At 42.1% G+C, this 21238-nt stretch overlaps 1 protein-coding gene across 4 annotated transcripts in view; it reads left to right on the plus strand.

Annotated features, from left to right (window-relative positions):
* The window catches only part of B3GLCT (beta 3-glucosyltransferase), a 1060368-nt gene that overhangs the window by 561140 nt on the left and 477990 nt on the right, over positions 1 to 21238 (plus strand). For all 4 annotated transcript variants that reach the window (XM_078657144.1, XM_078657145.1, XM_078657146.1 and 1 more), the window contains exon 7: positions 17057 to 17193. In XM_078657144.1, the coding sequence (XP_078513270.1) occupies positions 17057 to 17193 (137 nt within the window). The remainder of the gene's footprint in view (positions 1 to 17056; positions 17194 to 21238) is intronic.

Below are 21238 nucleotides of genomic sequence, written 5' to 3' on the forward strand. Positions count from 1 at the left end.
TCATGATGACATACCTGTACATGAACTTATTCCCATGCTGTTGCAAGTAGGATAAAGACCCTGCCAAGGTCAGGTGGGGTATGGAGGTTGAGGGAGGTAGTCAGCACGTTAGAAAGGATTTGAAGTCTTTATCTGAATTACGGTCACAGGTTGTTGGCTGTCTCTAACATACCCTGAAGTTGAAGAAAGAGAGGCAAGGAAAAGTTTAAAGGCAGGGGATGGCAATTTGGGAATAGGACTCAGATTCACTTTATCAAAGACCGCCAACAAAAGAAGGGGAATGGTTTCCATGGTAGAAGTAAATAGAGATGAGAAAAGTTGGAGAGGATGGGGGTGGCGATACACGTGGAGAGGGCTGTTTAAGTAGCCTTTCCCTTTGTCCCTGAGGTGTAACAGGACTGGGGGGATGTTTATGGAGTCTTCTCTCTTTCCATACTTGTAAGTGGTGTTTTGGGGGTTAAGGTTGGGAGGACTTTTTGGCCTGTTGTGGGGAAGGGACTTTTGCCTCTGAATGCTTCGAGGAGTAACCTAGGACAATAGAAAGAAGGATGAAGGTAGCTCGTAGGGGAATTTCACATATACCCTTTTAAATAAACACTTGGAGAGGACTCACCATATATAACATATGATTCTGGCATTTAAAGAGACAGCATTTAAGTGGTTCTGAACCTAAGGATTATATTGACCTCTTGCATTCCTTTAATCCTTTTTTGAAGCTACTGATACCCTAAGAAAGCCTTGCACAATTTGGCGGCTGATTGGTGCTTTAGCATTAAACTATCTGAGGTGGCCACGATATTCACCACAATGAAAATCATTTCTTGATTAGGGTGAGATATTGAAAATGAAAGAAGTTTTGTTTTTACCAAAAACTGAAAATCACCCAGATTTAATTTTAGGCAGTCGCCAGCTACTTTAAGATGTATGATGAAACATTATTCCAAAATTGCACTTTTCACATACAATTTAACAGGCATTAGAGACTTACAGATTTTACTAATATTAGACTCGTCCCATTGTGAAATAAATGCCAATTCAATTTTATCTGATTTAGAAATAGTGCAGGATTTTAGTTGTGATAATTACCTGATACCTGCTGCAACATTTAAGCAAATATTAAAGAGTGTTTTTCACAGAAATTGAATAATAGAAAATATGCAAATCACTGTAAAAGAAAGATTGCAACCTTTTAAAAAAAATAGCATTGCTAATTCTGAGTAGGTTTGAGAACATAGTCATTTGGAAAGTCAATACGGGTGGGACTATTGTAATAATACATAGAAAGAACATAGAAAATAGAGAGACAACTAAGTGATACTGTCTGCTATAAGAATAGTCATACAATCTCATTCATTCCAAATTACTAGATTGGAAAGAGAAGAAATGTATTGCTGGATATGAATACAAATATTATATATATATATATATAAAGCTCGGAGCTTTTTTTGGAAGATGTCAATACACGGCGATTCCGGCCGTGGAAGTTTGCACCGCCATGAAAACTGGACTGAGGTCTGTGGGGCTGGAAATAGAATCGTGGCCCCCTTTACAGCATGAAGGCTTCTTGATTTTGAAGCAGGTTAATGGACCTGAGGCCCACCGGAGGGCAACAACATTATAGACCATGAATTGGGCAGATAAACAAGTTGGTAAAAATACGATCTCACCGAAGAGAAAGAATTGGAACTACCACTCCCGGCATGCCACTTACTGGAAAGGGAATGCCAGATAAGGATTAAATGTGGCAGTTCAGCTCGTGGTTTACTGACAGCCCCGCCCTATGAATAAGGTGCAAGCTGCACTGAAACGCGTCAGGGAGAAACATTATTTGGGTCCAAGAACGGTGTTTCCTGCAATAAATAGTTTTGTCAAACCGACCTTTGTGGAGTGCAACTTTAAAGCTTGGAGCTTTTTTTGGTAGAGATATATATATATGTAAGGGGGAGAGGAGTGTGAAAGTCATCACCTGAACCCTAAACAAGCGCCACGGCTCCCACCAGACGACATGGCACACCGGCTGTGGACTGAACAAAGAAATTGATTCGGTAATTGGTATCACCGCCGGCATGCACATAATACTGCATGCTGGGAAATGCAGTTTACTACCCAAGGCAGAGGCGACTCCATGCCGTGTTTGTCAGGCAACCCACACTACTTTAGAAGGTGGGACGGACAATTGGGAACTGTAAGCAAGAAGAGATATAACTCGACCAGGGGGGCATTTGAAAAAGGAAAAAACCCCGAAACGCGTCATGCCCATGGTCTGATGAGAAAATAAAAGGTGGATGTTTCACAAGCCCCGTGTGCTGCCTGTTTCTTTCTGCTGGAGGAGACGTCTTGGGCTATATATATATATATATATATATATATATATATATATATCAAGCCACTTGCAGAACCAATTTTAGAGAGAGCCTAGTGGAGACAAAATCGTTTGCAGCAGTTTTATTCAAAAGTGACAGCGTGACAACACCGGAGATTGGGCAGGCAAAAGCATCCAAGATTGAAAGCCAGACGCGTTTCAGGTCATAAGTCCTTTCTTCAGTGGCTTATCTGGAAGGCAGTGGGAAAACGATAGAGAGCACTTCCTGTTCTTAAAACACCTCCCCGCCCGGTTGGGCGTTGCCTCATGGCCTCCTGGGAGACGTAGTCCGTGCATAATTTTACCCCAGTGGGTTCGAGTTCTCAGAGCCAAAGTGTCCTTTTATAAATGGCAGCCTAGCTTCAAAATCCGTGTCATGTGTTATTGCCATCACTGTGCTGTGGGCGCACATCTTACTGCATAGTGCGCGCTCATCTCCATCCGTATCAAAGCAGCATCATTTGGCGCCGCCACGGACCCGCCTTTGTAACGGCAGTTGGCTCCATCCGCGACCTTGGCAGGCCGTTAAAACATCAAGCCACTTGCAGAACCAATTTTAGAGAGAGCCTAGTGGAGACAAAATCGTTTGCAGCAGTTTTATTCAAAAGTGACAGCGTGACAACACCGGAGATTGGGCAGGCAAAAGCATCCAAGATTGAAAGCCAGACGCGTTTCAGGTCATAAGTCCTTTCTTCAGTGGCTTATCTGGAAGGCAGTGGGAAAACGATAGAGAGCACTTCCTGTTCTTAAAACACCTCCCCGCCCGGTTGGGCGTTGCCTCATGGCCTCCTGGGAGACGTAGTCCGTGCATAATTTTACCCCAGTGGGTTCGAGTTCTCAGAGCCAAAGTGTCCTTTTATAAATGGCAGCCTAGCTTCAAAATCCGTGTCATGTGTTATTGCCATCACTGTGCTGTGGGCGCACATCTTACTGCATAGTGCGCGCTCATCTCCATCCGTATCAAAGCAGCATCATTTGGCGCCGCCACGGACCCGCCTTTGTAACGGCAGTTGGCTCCATCCGCGACCTTGGCAGGCCGTTAAAACATCAAGCCACTTGCAGAACCAATTTTAGAGAGAGCCTAGTGGAGACAAAATCGTTTGCAGCAGTTTTATTCAAAAGTGACTGTCAATAAATCATGTGTGAGCTGGAATTCTCTTCCGTGTGGTTCCTTCCGAAGTTGGTCTCTGCTATGGTTGGAGATATATATATATATATATATATATATATCAATAATCCACTCTTTACGCCGCTTGCCATGCGGCGTCCCGACTTGCAGGAAAAAGAGAGACGGACTCCAAAATTTTCTTCTGCAGCCGCAGGTAAAGTTTATTTTACATAATTTTTAGATGTGCATAATCCGAACAGGTAACCCAAACGCGTTTCGGCGTTCTCAGACGCCTTGCATATATATATATATATATATATATGTATGTATGTATGTATGTATGTATGTATATATATATATATATATATATATATATATATATATATTCACTGAAAAAACCATAGGTTATAGACCATATATAGTTAGGAATTAGCATTTACAAAACCTTGAAAATTCACTGAAAAAACCATAGGTTATAGACCATATATAGTTAGGAATTAGCATTTACAAAACCTTGAAAATTCACTGCAAAAACCATAGGTTAGAGACCATATATAGTTAGCTGGACATTTTATTGACATAAAACCAATGAAATTCCATATATAGTTAGTTGCACTAACTATATATCGCGCACCCGCAATCCACTGCTGATGATGTCACATATTACATCATTCATGACATGGTCAGTGACATCACTGATGACATCACTGATGACATCTCAAATGACATCACTGATGACATCACTGATAACAACATCCAGTGATTTTTTGTTTCTATAAAGTTTAAATATGTCTTACATATTGAAGAATGAGTGGATGTGTAAGTGTCTGGACGAAGGATTTAGTAGGTGCATGACTGACTGTATGAGTGAGTGATTAAATGTGTCTCACTGAGTGCATGGGTTAGTGACTAAACTGTCTTAATTTGTGCATCATTATGTCTGTTGTTCTGTAAACTGCTGCATGTGTTGATCAGTAGCTATATGAGTAACTATATGGGTTATTGATTGATTGCCCAAGTATTTGTATGGGAGACTGAGTGTGTGTGTGGCTAGCTGGGAGGTGTGTGACTGTGCAGATCAATCTGTACTTGTATCAATGATTGTATAAGAAGGTAAGTATGTGTTAGTATATGTTTGAAAATGTAAGGTGCTCTATGTTTAACTGTATAGACAAGAAAATGGAAGTGTCATTGATTCTTTACAGCACTGACTAGGTGTGTGAGTAACTCCATGGATGAGTGGCAGACTGTGAGTGTCTGTATAGGTGTATGAGTGCATATGATAGTGTTGTAAAGATGAGTGATTGTATGTATGAATGATTGTATGGGTGAATGAGTGAAGGTGTGTGTAGACGTAGCAATCAGTGAGTGCGTATGTAGTAACTAGTATTGGTGTGTCAATGGTTTCAAAAATTATACTCTCTTTTTAACACTGGGTGAAACAGAGGTTATATTAAAATGTGAGGAGATGCATTGTATTGTCACATGAATGATATCATCAGTGATGTGGTCATTGATGTCAAATGAGATGTCATCAGTGATGTCATCAGTGATGTCATTTGAGATGTCATCAGTGATGTCATCAGTGATGTCACTGACCATGTCATGAATGATGTAATATGTGACATCATCAGCAGTGGATTGCGGGTGCGCGATATATAGTTAGTGCAACTAACTATATATGGAATTTCATTGGTTTTATGTCAATAAAATGTCCAGCTAACTATATATGGTCTCTAACCTATGGTTTTTGCAGTGAATTTTCAAGGTTTTGTAAATGCTAATTCCTAACTATATATGGTCTATAACCTATGGTTTTTTCAGTGAATTTTCAAGGTTTTGTAAATGCTAATTCCTAACTATATATGGTCTATAACCTATGGTTTTTTCAGTGAATTTCAATGGTTTTTTAATAGCAAATATCATAAGCTGTCGAATGTCAAGTACGTGGTAAGTAAAAACATTTTCGTGTTTATGCACACTGATCTGCTTTGAATGCTGCCCCCCACCCCTCATTTCTATTAGGAGTACTCTCTCTTTGCAGATAGTGAAGGGTAGTTAACGCAGCCCTTTGCCCCCTTTGTAATCCGTCGTGCCTGCTTCTCTCTCCATTTGATTGATTGTTCTCTTTGGTTCATTCTCTATTTACAAACAAGCACAGAGTCGCAATACTCTGTTTAGTCTTTGCAGATAGCGAAAAATCGTGTAAAAAAACAAAAGGAATCGAGCAAAATCAGTAGGCCACTAATGGGATCTCTTTTTGACCTCGCTAAAATAGAAACATTAGGAACAACCTGTTGAAAATAGCAATGCGTATGTACATAAGCGGCGTTCATTTGTGTTCACAGTACCCCTTGTTGATTGTTTCAATCGAGCATTGAATTGTTCGAAGTTGGTTCTCTTAAGGATCTTCTCTGCCTGCAAACGAGGAAGAATAGGAATATTCTCTCTCCCTTTGCAGATAGTGAAGGGTAGGTAACGCAAGCCTTTAACACGTCGTACCTATTTCATTCCTCATTGATTGATTGATTGTCCGAACATTGACTGTTTGGGAATTAGTTCTTTTTGGAGGTATTCCCTGTTTGCAAATAAACATAGGAAAATCTTTGCAAGTAGTGAAAGGGTACGTAATGCGGACCTTTCTCCCCCGTTGTAATCTGTCATGCCTATCTACTCCCCACTGATTGATGCACCTGTTTCACCCGGACCATTTACTAGAGATACGTCATCTGGCCCGACCAGAGAGCACCCCTAGTGAAAAGGACATATGCAATAATAACGAAGTGATCACTGTATCCTGTTAACAGAAACTTTAGCATGAAACAACCTGGAAAGAAAAGAATAGGAAAACGAAAATCAGTAGGCCACTGATGAACATGAACTTTTATTAAACAACGAACAAAGAAACGATAACATAACGTAATGATAAAACCTATTAATGTCCTAGAAACAAGAAAACGTTAAAATATGCCAGTGGCGAGAGACCAGAAAAACAGTAAGAGAAACCAAATCACCCCTCGCTGTCCCACCGCCTGCCACGCCAAAAAAATCGATAGACTAGGGAAAATGCAAGTCAGTAGAACATCCGCCCCCACTCTGGAAACTTCCAAGGTGGGGCAGGGTTGCGGCTACGCCCAGCCGGGAGCAGCCCATATAAGGCAGGTCCTGCTGCCACGCCTCGGCCAGGAGATCCTAACGTAGGGTGTAGCCGGAGGAGAGGCCGAGGCCAGCGGGACCCGGCCAGGGGATTGCCTTTACAACGCTGAACAGTTGCAGGGGGGGGGAATGTCTCCTCGACCCTCCCCTCTCTCTCCCAGTCCGGCCGCGGTGGCCCTTGAGAGTTGCAGGTACTCCCGCCACATGCTCTTCCGGTCCGGCCACCAACGGTCGGGGGGCCGAGGACGACGGGATCCGGCTGCAGCCGATAAACCAAGAAACCCGTTCATGGGGCCAGAGCCAGGGGCGTCCGGCCGACATCTACCGGAAGCCCGGCCCGAAGACGGACGGGACACTTCTTCTTTCATGAATAATGGCTGCGACAACACTGGGGGGGGATGTCTTGCACATGCCTCCGACCCCCCCCCCCCCCCCTCGTCCTCATCGCCTGGTCCGGCCATAACAAATCTCAAGCGAGACGCCGTGGGGTGCACTGGGAGGGAGAGACTGTGCGAACAGGCCTCTCCCGCCTCCCCAGGTGGAGGCTTCCCAGCTGCACCCTCAGCGCTCCAGGCGCCCGGAAAAGGGTTCTTCCACTGTGGCCATGCTGCAACGTCTCGCCCGGCAGGGTGGAGCCCGTCCGCTCATTTGACCCCGCGATCGCCAGTAGCTACCGAACTCTCAAAATGGCGGTCGACCTGGCAAGAGCGGGCCCAGCATAAAGAAATGGCCCGGTCACTGGTTGACTCCACCACCGTAGTCCTCCACGACCTTGAAGATTCTAGAGGAGCCGCGGGAGTCTCCGACCCCCGATGGGGAATGACTGCCATGATCACCCGTGGAGTGACGAAACTGTATCCGCGGGACGTCGGCGCTCCCATGCTGGCGCCAGCCTCACTTTGAATTACTAGAATCCTGCAGACCTCAGTTCCGGTGAAAGCACAGTGTGACCCGGTAGGAAAAATTGTTGCACCCCCTCCCCTTTTTCACTGATAGTTCAAACCACCGATCCTTTCCTTTGCCCTTTTAACGGAACTTTGGACTGCCTCCCCCTCTTTTACATTTTCTAGAGAAAACAAAACATTAACCACTACATTAGCATAGCAGTTGACACCAGAACTGTTTTCAAATTTAAAACCAACAACATCTTCAACAAAATCCTTTTTGTTTCTGCTGTGACCCTGCTACAGCACAGGCATTGTCCCCAGCAGTAATTCTGCGATGCCGGTAAGAATAGCTGTGGTGCCTACTGGACTCACTCACCCCCGCGGCGCCCCACGCCGTTATTTGCTGGGCGGCAACTTACTAGACATCACTTTCGTGCCATCTAGATTTCAGCGCGTTCTGCTGCCTTGGAACTATTCGCACAACAGACCGCTACTGACAAGAATATTTCATTATTGGTGCTGTCAATTTCAATAAATCTATTGGATAATTCAAAAGAAATTGCCACGGTCTCTTCGTTGTTTAAATGTTTTTACTGTTTTTGTTTTGTTGTATATATTTATATGTTATTAAAGTTTTATATTCCTACTACTTTGTTGGAGTGCTATATATTTTTAATGTGACACATAATTGTAAAAACTTTGATGTACCAAGAGTCATTCCTGGAATCTTCCGCTTCAGGCTCGGTCCCCTCCCCAATCACAATACAGGATGGTTTTCAGATAGTAGGAACACGTGTGGTGTGACGGATCTCATCGGGTGTGGGCCTTGATCTACTATAACTCCTTTGAAGAGGGGTGATTCTTTACAGCTGGGGCCATAAACTACATCTGCAGGGCTAGCTGATAGCCTGGACAATCGGACACAGAGGAAGAGGAGTGTCAGAGGGTGCGGTAGTGAATAGGGCGAAAGGGAGGTGTCGGGCGGGCACAGAGTGTGATTCTCAGGGAAGAGCAGCGCAGATGGGGGGAGGTTTATTGCCCATGCATAAGACAGAGAGCGGGGGTGACCAGTGCCTGGGGGAGATGCTTGCGAGGGTGGGGAGCCATGCTAAGGATCGACAGCGTGCAGAGAGTGGGTCTGGTCAAGTCATCTAAAATGGCTGCCGTGCACGACAAAAGTGTGGCATTTCAAAAAAGGCAAGATGGCGCAAACAATGTTTTTCAACACTTCCTCATTTCCTTCGAATCGAACGTTAACAGACGTTGGGGCATATTACCAAAGTTAAGCGATATTTATCGCTAACGATGCTTACCAACGAATTTTTTACCGCTAAGCATCGTCAGAAATTATCGAAGATAAACCTTGCTATTATCAAGGTTTATCGCAAATGCGATAATAAACGGCCGCAATGCATGAATATCGCTAAAAACTCAGCGATATTCATGCATTACCGAGCTAATGCTCTTAGCCATGTTATCCACCTCCCATTGGATAACATGGCTAAGAACTGCTCAGGGCAGGTGTTACTTTTTGGAGATATTCGCGCTTAGCGCGAATATCTCCAAAAGGAGATAGATATCTTGCATGTTGTAATGCAAGTTATTGTGGTATATGGAACTCATACCATAATCTCTCAGGAAAGCAGAAACTGATCCTATAGGGAAACGCCTAAAAAGGCCTAGGGGGTGAGGAGTACTCTACTTTGCCCCCTTTTCACGTTCCGAACTATTTTATTTTACTCTCTTCTGTAATTACACAAAATAGCAGCGATAAGATGCATCGGAGACACACAGTGAGAGAAAGGAGGCCGGAGATGAAGAAGAGATGTCAAATACACATTGGAGATAATATAGTGGCAGAAGGGAAGTAAATATGAGTAAACTTACCATGTAACATAAAAATGTTGCACTCTATACTATAAGTCTCATTTTATACTACAATCACTTCGCTACAACCTCATAAATTAAAAATAAAAATGAATAATGTCTCAAACAATTTTTGATTACTAAATATAAATTTATTCTTCAGAATTTTCTAAATTTGAAAGAACTAGTAACATGTCCTCATCAGCAATGTCCTCATGAAAAGTCTGCAATGATGATTCTTGTAACTCTATGGTCTCCAAACATTCGATAAATTCGCCATCAAGAGATTGATCAAAAAAATCATTCAAGTCATCTCCTCCTTGTGACAATATTTCATTATTGGTGCTGTCAATTTCAATCAATGTAGTGGAATCATTCAAGTCATCTCCTCGTGACAATATTTCATTATTGGTGCTCTCAATTTCAATCAATGTAGTGGAATCATTCAAGTCATCTCCTCCTTGTGACAATATTTCATTATTGGTGCTGTCCATTTCAATCAATCTAATGGAATCATACAAGTCATCTCCTCCTTGTGACAATATTTCATTATTGGTGCTCTCAATTTCAATCAATGTAGTGGAATCATTCAAGTCATCTCCTTGTGCCAATATTTCATTATTGGTGCTGTCCATTTCAATCAATCTAATGGAATCATACAAGTCATCTCCTCCTTGTGACAATATTTCATTATTGGTGCTCTCAATTTCAATCAATGTAGTGGACAATTCAAAAGAAATTGCCACGGTCTCTTCATTGTGAGCCATTTTATTTTGAAATTGCTTGCTGTAAATTGCAGAAAAAAATAATCACTTTCATTTATCGTTTTTAGTAATACATAATATAAAACTAACTTTATCAAGTATTTAGTATAACAGAAGGACTGCAAATAAATAACATAAAACATTTTTCAAATTATCTTCAAGTGTACAACATAGTTCCCCTTACAAACTAACAACTCACCTTTTTAAAAGTAGGAGAAGTGTTAGTACTGTGTAAATCAAACACCAGAAATTCACCACCAAAAATTCCTCACAAATGTACCTCAGACAGTAGTATCACAAAATGGCTGTGGTTTCCTCTCATTTGAAATATATACATAACCAATTAACTTTCATCACACACAAATACAAAACCAAACTAACATTTTAATTGGTTCTAAATTTCAACACTTTCAAATGTGTTTTCCCCATGCAATTTTCCATAGGACATTTACATACGTCTACAGCCTGAATGGCTGAACGGAATTACACCAAACTTGGCAAAATGGTACATCAAACCTAAGAGGTCAGGAAGGATCTACTATGCCCCCTTATGGTCATTTCCCCCTTCGCTTTGGCCTCCTCTTGTCTCTCAATCCTACCGAGAGACAAGATGGCGGCCGCTACGGACTGTTTGGAATGTTGACAGACGCCGGAGAACCAATCAGCTTCGCAAAGCTCCGTAACGCGAAAAGTACGCGAAGCGGAGCGCTGTTACAGATATATATCTTTTTTTGAACGTTAATTTCTCAAAATCCACTGGAGCACATATATTGAGACCTAGCAAAGGCACATCGGGCTACCAGTCCCTAATATTTTGCCAAGTTTCGTGCAAATCCATTCAGCCGTTCGATTATTATTATTATTATTTTTTTTTGCCCCGCGGGGCCCTTTTAAAACCTCCACATCAAACGTAGGGGGTCAGCGAGGATCTACTATTCCCCCTTATGGTCATTTGCCCCTTCGCTTTGGCCTCCTCTTGTCTCTCGATCCTACCGAGAGACAAGATGGCGGCCGCTACGGACTGTTTGGAATGTTGACAGACGCCGGAGAACCAATCAGCTTCGCTTCACAAAGCTCCGTTGCGCGAAAAGTACGCGTCCTGGAGCGCTGCCCGGTCCGCTGTTACAGATATATATCTTTTTTTAAACGTTAATTTCTCAAAATCCACTGTAGCACATATATTGAGACCTACAAAAGGCACATCGGGCTACCAGTCCCTACAATTTTGCCAAGTTTCGTGCAAATCCATTCAGCCGTTCGGGCTAAAAGTGAGGCCAACCGCCCTATGGAAAACTCAATGTTAAAAACACGTTTTGGGACCCCCCTTTTTTCTCAGCCCCCCCTTGACGAACCCCCCCCAAATTTTCAAGGGCTGCTCAGAAACAAAATGTGCCATTTTCCTGAAAATTTCAGCCAATTCCGTCCACAAACGCCAAAGTTATTAGATATAGAATTTTCAAAAATCCCATAGAGAAAAAATCCTAATTATATATACCTACTGGCGACCGCCAGTAGGTAATATATATATATATATATATATATATATATATATATATATATATATATATTGTGCACCCCGTCGTCTCACCTAGCTCTGGAGTAGCAACCAGCCAAGGTAAGTACCACTCGGACACGGACCAATAAAGTTCTCTTTTTAGTTTATTTAGTGCAGAAAAAGTCCATGACGTTTCGGCTCCACGAGCCTTGTTCATATATATATATATATATATATATCTCTGCCGGGTCTGCGTCTCCTTCTTCACCGGCTGGAAGTTGCGGGAGCTGAAATCCTTCGAGATATATATATGTGTATATATATTCACTGAAAAAACCATAGGTTTCAGGGGCGTTATAGTTAGTTGGACATTTCACTCGTACAAAACCATAGAAATTCCCCCATTATAGTTAGTTCAGCTAACTATAACTTGCGCGCCCACAATGCACTGCTGATGACGTCACATATTACATCACTCATGACATGGTCAGTTACATCACTCATGACATCGGCTTTGGTTTTTGGAAGAGAGACCAGGTTTCCTGCTCTCTCTTCCAAAAACCAAAACAGAGTTTGCTATGGCAGGGCAGGAGCCGCAAGATGGGCACCCCGGGACACTGCAGGAGCCGGCGCAGGGGGGATGGTGGTACTCAGCGCCATCACTGGCTCCAGGAGGGGGGCCGCGCGGCCCCCCTCCCAATCTGTACATAACCCCAGGGAAGTGGTGGTCCTCGGGGGTCCTTAAAGGAGCCCCTAATTTACATATTAGTGCCCCGGGGAGGTGTCGGTCCCTGGGGTATGTGGGGGGCTCGAGTCCCCCCACACAGGTACATTTAAAAAAAAAAAAAGAAGCCTCGGCCTCATGGGGGGCTGTGGGTGAGTAGTGTGCCTGCAAATATTTATGCAAAGCCCCGGGGGTGGCAGTGTGGGGGGGATTGGGGCCCCCACACACATGTTTTTTTACTGCCCCTGGCACCTCGCCCACCCAGGGGTTTCAATTAAACGAAGCGCGGGAGCCCACGCTTCGTTTGTTTTATTTTCACAACTGGATTCGCGCACCCAATGCTTTTTTTGGCCCTAGGGGTCCTTGTGGGACCCCCTGAGCAGGCCTAGGGGGTCCTTGCCCCCTTTTCTTGTTTTGCGCCTTTGTTATTCTCTTTTCTTGTGTCTCGGTTCTACCGAGGCACAAGATAGCTGCCCACACTTCCTGGTTTGAAGTGTGGACAGCTAATTAGAGTGATGCTCGTGATCTGCAGGGTGCGCGGATCTAACGCGCCTCTTTATATCGATGTCTTTTTTTTTTTCTCAGTAACTACTAAACGTATTTACACCATTTAGAAAAAGAGTTCTTTCTAAGGCAAGGAGTACCTTTATCTAGAAGTGAAGGTGCTGGACAGAATGTCACAACCTAGCCTAGAGCATAGCGCTATTAAATTATACGATCCATTCACAATTTACAACAAAATGATACTTTGATTAACAAAATAAACCAATTCTTGGTTATTGAGTACTTGTATTTCTTTTGATTTCAATCGATTGTTCAAACAATTATTAAAGGGCACAATCAAAGTTGTTGTACGTATTCGTTACACAGTCATTTCTTCATGACTTGTCATTACAATGACATTCAAATTATACAATTCAGTTGTGAGAATCCATTGAAGAATCAGATGATTAACAACTGGCCCGACCACCGGGACACGATAGCGATATGAAGTAGAAAGTATGTTTGATCTTTGAATTCATCTTGTTAGAGATTGTTGACTAAAAGCACATCCGGATTCAGAAATTCAAAGCTTAATGTGGCGCTCAGCCGCTACAGCTGTTGCTTTCCATTTCAGTGGCCCCTGAGGAAGGGACTACTCGTCCCGAAATGCATCGGGCCAGTTGTTAATCATCTGATTCTTCGATGGATTCTCACAAAGTATCATTTTGTTGTAAATTGTGAATAGATAGTATAATTCAATAGCGATGTGCTCTAGGCTAGGTCGTGGCATTCTGGCCCGCACCTTCACTTCTAGACTTAGAATAACCTGAGGGATAGGCAGCCCTCTGACACCTTGGAGCATGCCACAGGTAGGCCAACTTAGAAAAATTTGTTTTAAAGCAATGTAACACAATAAATAGGTGTGCCAGCGATTAATCCTTTTTCAAAGGACTACCTTTATGCCAAATTTGGTGTAATTCCGTTCAGCAGTTCGAGCTGTAGCCGTGTCTAAGATTTCCTGTGGTAAATGCATTTTTTCACCTCTTTTCTTGAATTTCTCATGAACTACTGAACGGATTTACACTATTTAACAAAAAGAGTTCTTTCTGAAACAAGGGCTACCTTTTTTGCCAAATTCTGTGTAATTCCGTTTAGCAGTTCGAGCTGTAGCCGTGTCTAAAGTTTCCTACGGGAATTAACATGGAGAAAACAAGTTTTGGGACCCTGCTTGCCGAATCACCCCAAAACTTTCAACATAGAAGCTGACCGGAGCAGGCCATAAGTTTTGAAAATTTCTCGAAGATTCGTCAACCGGCGCCAAAGTTATTGGGAAAAGAATGTTACGATTTTCCTATGGCTAATAGGACCTAACTATAACTACCTACTGGCGACCGCCAGTAGGTAATATGTGTATGTATATATATATATTTTTTTTCTCCAAAGATGCAGCACTCGGGGTTTGTTCTTAATCTGGAATGGCACTGAAACTGATTTTGACAGATACTATTCTATACTGTGTGACAATGATGTTGGACTACAGTTCACATACACTACCAGTAAACAAGAAATTGATTTCCTGGATTTGAAAGTATATGTCGAGAATAATCAGATACAAACCACGCTTTTCAGAAAAAAGACATCTACGAACAGTATATTACATGGGACCAGCTCCCACCCTCAACCATTACTTGCAAGTATACCATATGGCGAATTCATTCGCATGAAAAGAAACTGCTCGAATGAAAGAGATGCGGAAAACAAGATCATGGAAACAACAGAAAGACTAAAGTCCCGGGGGTACAGTGAAAGAACATTGGAAAAAAGTAAAAAAAAAGTGGAACTAAAAACTAGATCTATGATACTAACCACACAAGTACACAAAGAAGACTCACAAGGACCACCACGATTTGTGACAACATATAGTAAAGAAAGTGGCATTATAAAAAGCAAAATAAAAAAATATTGGCATCTAATATTGGGGGATCCCGATATAGGAAAGATAGTAGGCGAAAGACCAATGATAAGTTATAAAAAACCACCGTCAATAAAAGATCATCTTGTCAAAAGTCATTTCAAGGCAATAACATCTGAAAAGAAAAGCAACTGGCTCACTGACCAGCAAAATGGATTCAGAAAATGCAATGTCTGTAAGGCATGTAAAATTGGCCAAAATAAAAATACTTTTGAAGAACCTGATGGGACAAATACAATCATTGAAGGAAAAATCACATGATCATCCATACATGTGGTTTACATCATACAATGCAAATGTGGGTCATGCTATATTGGAAGCGCAACCTGTGCACTGAAAAAACGAATATTGGAACACATTAGGGCTGTGAAAAATAACGACATGTCCTATTCTACAGCGAAACATATGGCAATGTGCCAAAAAAGTGATTGGACAGCGATGTCATACTATGGGATACATATGGTCAAGTTGGATGAACGAGGAGGTAACAGACTGCGCAAACTAAGACAAATTGAATCGAAATTCATAATTAGACTTAAGACTAAAATGCCACGTGGGATGAACTTCGATGAGGAGCTTCATGTACATTTAGACTGAGAACTGTAAAGATTTGGTAGAACACGATAGACTGATGTAACTATGGTATAATGGGGTACTATACCCAAATATACATATAAATACATAAAAGACTACATTCGTAATAGACTGATGGGTACTATACCACGGAATTGTATATATAAAGAACAATAGCAAGATATTGCTTCAGGCGCGCGTAAGAATGCTACGCGAGTAGACTACTGTGTAAAATCATGAAATATTTGATGTAAACGAATGCGTTTAAATATTGCATGCGAAACATGTCAAAAATGAATTATATGTATGATTTAACAACTACTAATCCCATAATGCACCGTAACTGCAGACCGGGTTAAATAGTAAACAGAGAAGAAAGCTCACTTACCGTGAACAAAGCCTGTGTAAGGCTGAAACACATTGGTCCGAGCTGGAGAAGTAAATAAACCTTAACTTGTTAAAACTCAAACACTGAGTGCCGTATCTTTGGAGAAAAAATTGTGAATTGGGCCAGGATCCGGCCCCTATGCAGAGCACCCACCGCTGAGCGCACAGAGTTAAAGGATCACTTTGGTGGGAGAATATATATATATATATATATATATATATATATATATATATATATATATATATATATATATATATATATATATATATATATATATATATGTGTGGGTGTATATATGTGGAATGGTCCTATGTTAAAAAAAAATTGCTAGAAAAAACATACATTTTGAGGTGAGCAAATTCAGAGTTTTATTGGGGTGGTAGGGTGCTCTATACAGGAGCTGTTCTCCACCTAAATTTGGGAACTACCCAGAGTTTTCTGCTTCTGTTTTCCATAATTGTCGCTTATATATAAGTGTTTTCTACCCGGTAGGCTAATTGTATCCAGCTTTGGTACCTTTATGGAACATTTATCAGACTATTTATATAGATTTTTGCAACCATTTATTACAAATCTTCCATCCAAATCAGTACATTTGAGGACATCTTTAGACACAAACACCCTAGGATGTTTGTGAGTTTAGACGTTTCCAGCGTATATATTTGTATTAAATAGCATTTAGGAGTTATGGCCCGTTTTACAGTACTTATTGACTTGGAAGGCTAATTGTAAAGAGCACAGGCACATGCTCCTAAAGATGGTGGATATTTTTCTTACATACAGTTTTTTCAGCACCACAAAGATTGCTATCAACAGATGCAGATATAGGGTCCAGTCTATCTAGGTAAATCCATTGTAGTGGGGGTACACCAGCTAAGTAACCAGTGACAATTCCACGGTCTGTGAACTGGGTAGTAATCTCCAGTTAAAGATGTAGTGGTCTGTGAACTGGGTAGTAATCTCCAGTTAAAGATGTAGTAGTCTGTGAGGGTAGTAAACACTTGTTCATTGATGTAATCATTTTGCTCTCCATTAAATTCAGTAAACTATAATTGTTAAAGGTGCAATATTGCTTTTAGATTATCCGTCTTTTAAAATATTATATTTTCATTTGTATAGCTCAGTGTTTACCTTTGCAGCTCACTAAAGAAAAATCTGGTTAAGGCATTTTCACATTTGTGAACTTCAATAAAAAAGTATTATTTATTAATAGTTTCACAGTAAATATGTTAATTCAAATGCAAATCACTGATTATAATTTTACATTGTTTATTGCAGGATTGTTTTTTAGGGAAAGCTTTGCACGATGAAGACTCCACAATAATTCACCATTATGCTTTTGCTGAAAATCCCACTGTCTTTAAATATCCAGACTTTGCTGCTGGTTGGGCCCTCAGTATTCCTCTTGTGAACAAGTAAGATATATTTGCTAACATTTACCAATAAACTGTGATGTCAAACGATTTCGGAAGCCTCACGGTAATGTATTTTCGAATGACGATTGGAAAAAAACACAATACTCTTACCGCCTGATTCATCAAGCTAAATTGCACTCGCAAAGGGCAAGATTCTCAGAATCTTGCCTTTTGCGAGTGCAATTTTTGCATTTGGGATTCATCATCCCAAATGCAAAATTCGCTATTTAAGAATTCGCACATTTGCGAAGAATTGAATTTAAGGAATCTCTATTTGAGATTCCTTAAATGCAATTCATGAAGCATTTTAAAATTGCGAAAATGCAATTTTGGGCCGCTATTTACCGAGAGGTCAGACCTCTCGGTAAATAGCAAAAACTTAGAAAAATGCTTTTAAAAGCATTTTTCTAAGTTGCATGTTGCACACACACATGTCCTTTGGACATGTGTGTGCGCAACACCTGTTTCAATTTGCATTTAAGGGGTGCTACAGGGTGTCCTTTGGACACCCCTGGCACCCTTTAAATCGCTATCTTATTTGCGAGTAGCAAATTGCTAATCGCAAATAAGGAATACTCCCCATTCATTCCTATGGGCCTTTTGGCCCATAGGAATGAATGGGGAGTTATTCCTTATTTGCGATTAGCAATTTGCTACTCGCAAATAAGGAATGTGTAGTAATCGCTATTTATTTAGCAATTCCTACATGAATACCGTTTTGCGAGTCCTATGAATCGCTATTAGGGGCACACAAAACGGCCCGTTGATGAATAAGGCTGCTAGAGCATTAGCCTAGTGAAATATGGTAACTGATTATCATATTTATTGTACAATAATGTGATGCTAACTATTCACATTATATAACCACCCATTGCAGCCAGTCTATTGACCCACCCAACCCACTGCCTGACCCACCTCCCTCTTTGTCTCTCCTTCATTCTCACTTTCCTTCCTCACTGTCATCCTGTCATCCTGTCCCCTTCCCTTCCTCACTGGTAGTTTTACATTGCAGTGGGTATTCTATACTCACAAGCTTAGAAGACGAGACGAGAGCTAGCACAGTTGAGATCTTAAGTATTCCTGGGTAATGATTAAGGGAAATAGAGGTATTGTGCTGTTCGCGAGGCGCAAGCCAAGGATTACTTGTCTTACCTACTCAGCACACAGACATTCGCTCGCTTTGTCCGTTCAGTGTGTTCCAGTAGAGGCTGTAGAGGTGTTCAGAAGAAAGACAAAAAAACACTTATGTTTTTGTGACCATTTGTTGGTCAAATATGCAGGGAAACAGGCATGCTAGATTTCTATTTGGACAGCAATTTGGCTTTGGAATATTGAAGACACAGGTGTCAGGAGAGAGGATTGATTCCAAACCCTTTGTGAATTGAAGGAAGATCCTGAGCACCTGGATGTGCTGTTAGCGGTCCTAATGAAGATATTTGCATATGAGACTTTTGTTATTGTCAGACAGAAAGCTGGCCTTGATCAAAGGGACTGTGTTCTGGTAAGGAATAAGAGTGATTTGGGTAGATATGCCAGCCAGGTCAGTGTGCACAGGGCCATCAAGACAGTGACAGCTGACAAGGGTAGGAAGGAGATTAATATGGAGACTGTGTTGCTTTATAGGAAGAACGGAATTGTGATACCTCTCATAGATATGTAAAAATAGGTCCAGTAGTTGTTACTTGAAGAATTTTTGAGAGTTTTTTTGGGGCACGGAAGGTAGGGGTTTTTGGAGTTGGGTTGGAGCTGACAACTGAGTGAACGCGCCAGCTCAGCTGTTTTGGGGCTTGATAATATAATAGGCTCCGAGAATCATGTAACAGGAGTCTGTGAAGGCCAGTAAAACAAAGATGGTGGAGGAGGACCAGTCGGTTAAGAATGTAAATGGGGACCAACAAGAACAGGATACTGAACAAGAGCGTGGTAGGGTCAGGAAGTGACCAACCAATTCAATTTTTCATGCCCTCTCTAACAAAGGGACTTTTGGAGTGGGGTTTTTACTTGTTTGCAGCCTCAGCCCTATTACAGCAAGCGGTAGACAGGTGTTAGCAGAGTGCATTCAAAAAGATAACGACATAGGACGAAATTCAGTCTACCTACATCTGAGAATAATTTTATCAGGGGCCTGTCTACAAGGAGACGATGAGCAGTTTTAAGACCTTTTGTAGAAGTATGGACATGAGTATGTTTTGTTATGTGGGATGGAGCTTGATCAAGAAGACATTTATAGGCCAGGCAAGTATGACCGCTATCGTCAAATAAATAGTTCATTTAGTGGAGAAGGCTTTAACATGTAGTATTACATTGTTTACAGGGTTCCATTGCCCTATAATGCTATCTGGCAATGCACGAATGACAGGTCAGTGTTTGGGGTGTTTTTTGGTTGCTTGTGGGATGTTTTATAGTTTGTTTAGCCGGTTTTTTTTACTGTTGATTTCTCTAATTTTAACACAAACATTGCGTACAGCACAAACAAATGCATGCAGTCTCCCATACTTTGCAAAACACTTACACAGCATGTCTTTAAAAGTTAAAAACTGCCCTGATTTGCAAATGAGCACAACTTTTTTATTTTTATTTTTTATTTTTTTTAAAACCTTTATTATCAGAAAAGTTATACAAATACAGACCTACAACCCCACAGGGCCGGTCAGTAATAATCCGCAACACATTCGAAAACAGTACAAGGCCCAACAACTCCTGGAATCAGTCGTACTGTGTACATATCAATAAACAGGGCTGGCGGCTGTAAGAGGAGAATAAAAAGGTTTCACATTTTATATTTTAAACAAGTAAAACAACACAAAAAACAAGGTCCGAGGTAAGACTGTTATCGAAGTGACCATCCCACACCAGCAGGGGGGGAAAGCTAGCCAATGAGGCTGGTCTAAAGAAGGATAGATCCTAAGGGGTGGAGAGAAGGGCCGAGAGTGGACAAGCAGACTGTGTGTCATAGGAGAAGGATGCACGGATTGTGAGGTCACGGAGACAAAGGGATAGTAACGGAATCTACGGAGGGGGGGTACAAATCTCTCCTCGATACACATTCCACTGACCCCATACCTTTCCCCATTTCCTAGGCCTACCACGGGCAGTGTACACCGTGTTCTCCCTAAACATACACCAATCCATGCATTCCATCCATGCCGACGCCGCAGGTGCCCTCTGGGACCCCCACAATTGGGCTATGTCCCTTTTGGCGATCATGTTGCCGAGGGTGGCCCACCGAGTCTGCGCCACACTATAGTCATTGGGCTCCCAGACATTCAGAAGGCACCTCCTAGCCTCCGGCATTAAAGACACACCCGTCACCTCTTCCATAATGTCATGCACGCTTCTCCAGTAAGACACCACATCCGGACACTCCCATATGATATGGAGAAAAGTAGCAAGCATACCACAGCCACGCCTGCACAACCCATCCAATGAATAACCCATCCTCATCAGGCGTGGACCCGTGACATAGACGCGGTGCAAAATCTTCAATTGCACTAGCCGTAGACGCGCCGGAATCGCTACTTCCTTCGGAGACGACACCGCGGCCTGCCAGTCTTCGTCATCCAACTCAAGCCCATCCGCGGTCCAGGCATTACGGAGCTGGACAAGGAGGTCAGAGCGGTCGTTAATAAGCTTCTTATATATAAGAGAGATGGTAATATCAGGGACATGTCCATCGAGCACCCTATCTTCCAGGGGGGAGGATTCCGGGACAACAGCACCAGCCGGAAACACCGAAGTAAATGCATGGCGAATTTGAAGATAGCGGTAGTATTCCCTATCACTCAGGCTGTATTCCCGCTGGAGTTCGGCAAAAGTCTTGATCCTGTCCTTGATCAGGAGGTCCCCCACTCGACTAATACCTATAAGATCCCACTTATCGAACCCCTTCGTCGCCCAGAGATTCCCTAATCGTTCAGCCGCATAAAGCGGAGTTGCTCTAGTCAGCTTATCTGTCCATCCCGTGGCAGCCGTCGCACTAGTCCAAACTCGCACCGCGACCCCAGTGGGACCAGTAAGTGTCTTCCTAGCAGCTTTAGAGTAAAGC

This window comes from Lissotriton helveticus, chromosome 8 (genome assembly GCF_964261635.1).
Source record: "Lissotriton helveticus chromosome 8, aLisHel1.1, whole genome shotgun sequence".
In the NCBI taxonomy this organism is placed as follows: domain Eukaryota; kingdom Metazoa; phylum Chordata; class Amphibia; order Caudata; family Salamandridae; genus Lissotriton; species Lissotriton helveticus.